Below are 6,938 nucleotides of genomic sequence, written 5' to 3' on the forward strand. Positions count from 1 at the left end.
CCCCCTCACGACAGCGGCACGGGCAGGGGGTCACTGCACGGGCCCATCACAGACACGCCCACGGCATCGTGCAAAGCAAGGAGAGCACGTTGCCAGGGGGGCAGGGGGGTCTGTATAGTGTGATCTCATTTTTGTAAAAGGAAAGCCGACAAGTCAACACGTCGGCATGGCCACACAGACTTGCGTGTACATTTAAAAATGGGAAAGACAGACAGGAAACCGTTGGTGGCCGTGACAGCATGAGGAGGGAGGGACTGCTGCTGTTTTATACTTTCAGACGAGGCCTATTCTTTGCAGTGAGCATGTATTTAAATGTACGTTTGCTATACAAATGTAAGTACGTACATGTACTAGTATGTGTTTAAATATATAATGTGTGATTTTGTAGATATTACATAATTTAATAGATGTAGCTTAAATACACATATTAACCCACTGTCCGCCACAAGCGTCTGTAGATGCGAGCGGGGGACCCGCCCCACACGCCACGCGCGTCTATAAAAAAAATGTTTTCCCTACGTGCAGCCCTGACCAACTTTAAAGTCATTTTTCGTGAGAATTTTCAGCTGAACATATTCAAAAACACCCGAATTGTGAGTAATATATTTATTTGTATAGTATTCATTGCAAATTGATTTTTTCTAATTAAATTCAAAATATCATGGCGTGTGGGGATGGTTCCGTTTTGGATGTGTGGTCGTTAACTGGTTAAATAAAAATAAACTTGGGAAAAGCTAACCTATAAACACGAGAACAGGTCACAGGGACGGCGCTGAGCAGGAAAGACCAATGGCACAGGCCTTCACTGCCAAGTATTCAAATGCGATTAGAGCTGCAGTAGGCGACGGTTTGGTGTTAGTGTAAAAACAGGCCCGCCCGGCCGGTGTGGCTCAGTGGTTGAGCGTCGGCCCAGGACCCAGGAGGTCCCAGGTTCAATTCATGGTCAGGAAACATGACCAGGTTTTGGGCTGATCCCCAGTAGGGGGCGTGCAGGAGGCAGCTGGTGGATGATTCTCCTCGCTGTTTCTATCTCTCTCCCTTTCCCTCCCTCTCGTTCTCAAATCAATAAAACATTAAAAACAAAAACGGGCCCATCGCTGGAACAGAATTGGAATTTGAGAAACAGACCCTGAATTTAACATCGGATAAGAGGAGCGTTTTTCAATGGCAGGTAAATGAAATAACTGGCTGGCCCCCCGGGGGGCCTCACCATATACAGGACGAACAGCAGTGGGAACACAGAGTTAGAAATGAGAAGTCAACCATAAAAGAAACGTTAAGGAAATATAGGTCAATATTTACAAACCTCGAGAAGAGGGAGACCTTTGTTAAAAGCCATAAAATTAAAAAAAAAAAATCTGTTAGATTTTACTTCATAAAATTTTAACATCTGCCAATAATAATAGTTTTAAAATAATACTCTTCTCTGGCCTGGCCCGTGTGGCTCAGTTGGTTGGAGCACTGAAAGGTGGTGGGTTCGATTCCCAGCCAGGTTCAATTTCTGGTCAGGGCGCATAGGGGAGGCAAGTGGTCGATGTTTCTCTCACATTGATGTTCCTCTCTCTTTCTCTCTCTCTCTCTCTCTCTCTCTCTCTCTCTCTCCCCCTCTCTCTAAAATCAATCATCATGACCCTGGATGGGGATTAATAGTAATAATAGTAGTAATACCGTTCTGTTGCCTAGGAGGTAATGGGCAGGGTGAGTTTACTGTGTCCATTTAGCAGATGGGGCAGCTGAGGCTCAGAGAGGAGAGGCCCTCAGGGTTTAACCTGTCTATTCTACCGCCTCCTTGGGTGGGTCACATGGGCACACCGAGCCTCAGTTTCCCCTCCTGCCAGAGGAGAGGGCTCTGGGTGACGATCCCAAGTCAGTCTGGGTGCTCCCCAGGCAGACGGAGGCCCCACGCCGGGGGTGGACTCACCATCGAAAGGATGACCACAGCGGGGAAGAAGCCCATGACCACGTAGCACAGCAGCTCCAGGAGCTTGTACCTGCAGGAGGAGAGGCCGCCGTGGGTGCAGCGTCACCCCACCCCCCGCGGCGCTGGCAGAGGGGTGACCTCGGGCAGGCCTCATCCTCTCTCTGAGACTCGGTTCCGCGTCGTTATCAGGCCCGGGGCAGACATGACCATTCGACCCCGCACCTGGGCCCCCGGGCCCAAGCAGCCGCGCTCCAAGGACCCGAGCGGCTGCATCAGCTGATACCCACTGCCGTCTCCTCCTAGTTACTCCGTCGTGTCACTCGGCTGATGGAAGCAAACGGGGCCCCGAGGGCTCAGAGCCGCTGCTCCGTGTCTGCCAGCACAGCCTGGGGACGGCAGGTGGCACGTGACACCCTGCAGTGGCCTCGGAACCCACCGGGAGCTGTGGACCTGTGGCTGTCCACGGGCCTGGACGCTGGGACGCCGGGCAGAGCTGTGCCCTCAAGCCCCCAGGGCATCCTGGGGTGTCCTCCCTCCAGGGGCAGGAAGGAGGCCCTGCTGGAGCCCGGAGGGCCCCTCACCCCCCCGGAGGCCCCCCTCCCCGGCTTACCGCTCATGGAAGAAGAAGACATAGACGGTGCCCACGGAGGCCATGACCCAGACCAGCCAGCGCATGTGGGCGGCCCAGGGGCCCAGCTCCCGGAGGTTCAGCCTGCGGAGACCCGAGGGCACAGTCTGAGGGGCCCCGGCCGGCACTGCATGGCCCTGCAGGGCCCTGTGTGGCTGGCCAGCCCGGGACACTGTCCCCGCAGATCTGTCCGCTGTGGTGAGACATGGACTCTCATGGGACACGTGTGGAGAGACACAGAGAGAAAGTGACACGTGAGCAATCGGGAGACGGAATGAGCCACTTGGCTGTCTCGGCGCGGAGGGGAGGCAGGAGGCCGGCCAGCTGGTGAGAGTGGCGTCCTGATAGCCAAGGTTTGCAGGTTCGTCCCCGATCAGGGCACATACAACCAACAGCCCATAAACAAACAAACAAACAAAACAGAAGAAACAACCAATAAATGCATAGATGAGGAGAACAAACCAGTATTTCTCTCTCCCTCCCTTTCTCTCTCCCTCTCTTCCTGCTTCCTTTTCTCTCTCTTTCTTAAAAAAAGGTCAATCAATCAGTGAACGGTGGGCCTGCTGGGACGGCCACCGGGCAGGATCTGCCAGGCTTTGCCGTGCGCACATGCGTAGCCCGCGGTGCAGCCCCAGGGCCCAGCCGGGACACGCGTGTCGCTCCCACACCGTCCATGCCTTTCTCCCAGAAGGAGAACAAACCAGTATTTCTCTCTCCCCCTCCCTCTCTCCCTCCCTTTCTCTCTCCCTCTCTTTCTGCTTCCTTTTCTCTCTCTTTCTTAAAAAAAGGTCAATCAATCAGTGAACGGTGGGCCTGCTGGGACGGCCACCGGGCAGGATCTGCCAGGCTTTGCCGTGCGCACATGCGTAGCCCGCGGTGCAGCCCCAGGGCCCAGCCGGGACACGCGTGTCGCTCCCACACCGTCCATGCCTTTCTCCCAGGCCAGAGCCTTCGGTCCCCCAACACCACACTCTTCTCTAAGTCAAGGTTGTATCCAGGAGGCTCCTATGTAAGTCCAATCTGTCAAAGATGAAATAAAAGCAAACAAAAACAGGGGCCTTCTGATTGAGGCCGGGATGGGGAGCCAGACGCCCACCCCCAGTGCGGCCCCGGGGCCCTCAGCGCTCACAGAGGACAGCTGGACAGCCAGAGCAAGAGGACAGAAAATCCTCTACACACAGCGCCTGCGCCCGGCCCCTTCCACCACGCACCCCGCTTCCCGCCTGGGCGCTGGTCACCACGGAGCGCCTCGGGCTCGCTCGTCCCCCGTCCAATCAACCCCCAGTTCTGCTGCCTCTTCCTCCTGAGCAGCTCACAAACCTCGCACCCCCCGCACCCCTGCATCATGGCCCTCGCCACAGCTGTGTGTCAGCCCAGGGACCTTCAGCCCTAAGTCCCGGAGGAGTTACGGCCGGTGTACCCTCAGCCACCAGCAGGGGCAGCACAGGGCACTGCTCCATGGTCACCGCATCCCCGGCCACCAGCAGGGGGCAGCACAGGGCACTGCTCCATGGTCACCGCAGGGATAAGGAATGGAAACCCAGGCACCACCCACAAAGGGGCGGAGAGTCGGGATTACTCCAGATCTGTAGCTGAGCACAGAACAGCTTGACACTTCCCGTCCACATCCAAGCAGGCACCTGAGCTGCCTGGCTCCTGACCCGCAGGCGCTGCCTCGGGAGCTCCGGCCAACGAGAAGCCGCCGGTGGACTGAGCCCCTCCCGTGGCCTCCAGCTCTAGCCGCTCTTGGTGCACTCCGTGGCCCCCCGCCTACCCACCCTCGCTGCACTCCTCACCAGGGCCTTCTAGGCTTCTAGAAGTCTCCGTCCGCCTGCCTCCCTGGCGTCTGACAGCCTAAACCCTGCGGGTTTTCAGGAGAGAAGCCCAGGCTGGGCAGGCCTGATGGTGCACCAACAGGCAGGCAGACAGACAGAGGACAGACAGACGGACAGACAGCAGGAACGGCACACCTCCATCAGACGTGTTTAAAAAACAATCGCCTTTGTATGTGCAAACAAAACCTACTTATTAGCTGATGTAATGAGACAGAAGGCCCGGTTTAGAATAGCCAAACAGAGAGCTTCCCGGGGCAAAAATGGAACAAACCTTTCTGCGGCTCCCCCTCCTCCAGGCAGCCCTCCGGCGGCCCCCACGCCAGCCCACTGCCTCCTCTGAGCGCCCATGGCTGAGTGCACACAGGCCCGTCCCACCGGCCACCACTGTCCTGTCTCAGACCCTGGTCCACCTACAGAACCTCAGTGTCCTGACCCCAGCACAGCCCAGCCACGCATGCACGGTCAGCACACGTGAGTAGAAGGTCCACCCCGGCACAGACCCTGCAGGCTCCCCGGGCTCCCACGGGGTGGCCTGACGCTCAGGGCTTCTGCATGCCAGAACTTTCGAACACTGAGTGACGTGCTGGGGGAGTGTAACCGGGCACATCTGGGGAGAGGGCGCTGGCAAACAGGTCACAGATGACCAGGCCCCTCCCTGCCGCCCGGAAGTCTGCGTGAGTCTCGGAATTTATCCCACGAGGATGGGCTGGGCCCCTGAAGCTGCTGTCCGCAGTCACAAGAGGCCGCCTCTGAGCAACCTCATCACATTCAGCCAACAGGTCCGCACACAGGGGCTCCATGATACACAAACAAGGACAATCGCGCTCGGCCGGCGTGGCTCAGGGGTTGAGCATCGATGTGCGACTGTGGACCGACGTCCCAGCGATGCGCTAGGAAAAGGAACGCAAACTGCGGGGCAGTCGGCACAGCCTCCTTCCTGCCGTGTTAAGGTCGGAGAAAAGTGCTGTAAACGTTCGCTTATAAACTCTAAGTGTGCACGTGTGTGTGCGTGTGTATGCACTGTCTGCATGGACAGTCACATAGGCACATGTTTACACGCACTGGCCGTTTCACGCGGGAAATAGCTGGACGCACAGGGAAGTGGGCATGAGAGCGGGGTGAGGGGTGGCCTCCTTGCTCTCTGTGCGTGGTGCCCACCAAACACAGAGCGTGGTGCCCGCCAAACACAGAGCGATTCGAACAAGGACAGGAAGGGAGCCAGCCCGCCCCGCGCGCGCGCGCGCAGGGCCGTGGCTCAGGGGTTGAGCATCGATGTGCGACTGTGGACCGACGTCCCAGCGATGCGCTAGGAGAAGGAACGCAAACTGCGGGGCAGTCGGCACAGCCTCCTTCCTGCCGTGTTAAGGTCGGAGAAAAGTGCTGTAAACGTTCGCTTATAAACTCTAAGTGTGCACGTGTGTGTGCGTGTGTATGCACTGTCTGCATGGACAGTCACATAGGCACATGTTTACACGCACTGGCCGTTTCACGCGGGAAATAGCTGGACGCACAGGGAAGCGGGCACGAGAGCGGGGTGAGGGGCGGCCGCCTCGCTCTCTGTGCTGTCAGCGTGGTGCCCGCCAAACACAGAGCGATTGGAACAAGGACAGGAAGGGAGCCAGCCCGCCCCGCAGGCTTTCAAGCCAGGCTCCCTACCCCTGGGGTTAGCTGGAGCCACCAGGGGTCCCTCCGAGGACCCTCCTCGCCTCCCCTCTGCGTTTCTATCGTACATCCTGGGCTTTCAGGAGATTGCAAGTGAGGAAAGATTTCTGTGCCTAAAATGCAAAGCTATTAAACTCTGCGCCCCGCCCTGGCTGGTTTGGCTCAGTGGATAGAGCGTCAGCCTGTGGACTGAAGGGTCCCGGGGTTGATTCCTGTCCAGGGCACATGCCTGGGCTCGGTCCCCACTAGGGGGCATGCAGGAGGCAGATCAGGGATTCTCTCTCATCATCGATGTTTCTCTCTCTCCCTCCCTTTCTCCCCCTCTGAAGTCAATAAAAATTTATTTAAAAAATAAAATAAACTGTGTGCCTCCTAAAGACCCTCTGGATTCTGGCTTTGTGGTTTCGTGCCCAGGCTCCGGGGCCAGAAGGCCTGGGTTCGAATCCCAGCCCAGCGCTTAGGGACTGTGACCCTGACCAAGTCCCCTCCCTGCTCGGGGCTCAGTCCCCGCCTCTGTAACAGGGGGGGCATCAGCGACCATCGCAGGCGGCTGTGAGCGCTGGGTGGGTGCCTACATGCAGGGCAGGAAGCGCCCAGCAAACAGCTGTTGGCAGCATCCCCGAGGGAACCCCGCCTGCCTCCCTACCCCCGCCCTCGGCCAGGTCCCTGTGCGGTGGGCACCTCCCGTGGGCGGCTCGGTACCTGAGGTGGCGCTTCTTCCAGGAGACCGTGTGGAACACGGTGGACACCACGAAGAGCCCGCACAGGCCCAGGCCGTAGATCCAGGCGGAAACGGTCTCCCAGACGTCGTCCGACAGGAGGTAGAGGTTGGAGCTGCCGAGGAAGCTGGGGATGATCCAGAGCTGGAAGCGGGGGTGCAGGCAGCGCTGGC

The 6,938-nt window shown here is 57.9% G+C and overlaps 1 protein-coding gene across 1 annotated transcript in view; it reads right to left on the reverse strand.

The window, feature by feature from the left end:
- Positions 1-6,938, reverse strand: part of MMD2 (monocyte to macrophage differentiation-associated 2) — a 17,240-nt gene that overhangs the window by 1,494 nt on the left and 8,808 nt on the right. Inside the window, exons 3-5 of the mRNA XM_014549995.1 lie at positions 6,749-6,909; positions 2,532-2,963; positions 1,922-1,991 (exon numbers count right to left, since the gene is read on the reverse strand). Of these exons, the coding sequence (XP_014405481.1) occupies positions 1,922-1,991; positions 2,532-2,963; positions 6,749-6,909 (663 nt within the window). The remainder of the gene's footprint in view (positions 1-1,921; positions 1,992-2,531; positions 2,964-6,748; positions 6,910-6,938) is intronic.

Source organism: Myotis brandtii, unplaced genomic scaffold (assembly GCF_000412655.1).
Source record: "Myotis brandtii unplaced genomic scaffold, ASM41265v1 scaffold579, whole genome shotgun sequence".
Lineage (NCBI taxonomy): Eukaryota > Metazoa > Chordata > Mammalia > Chiroptera > Vespertilionidae > Myotis > Myotis brandtii.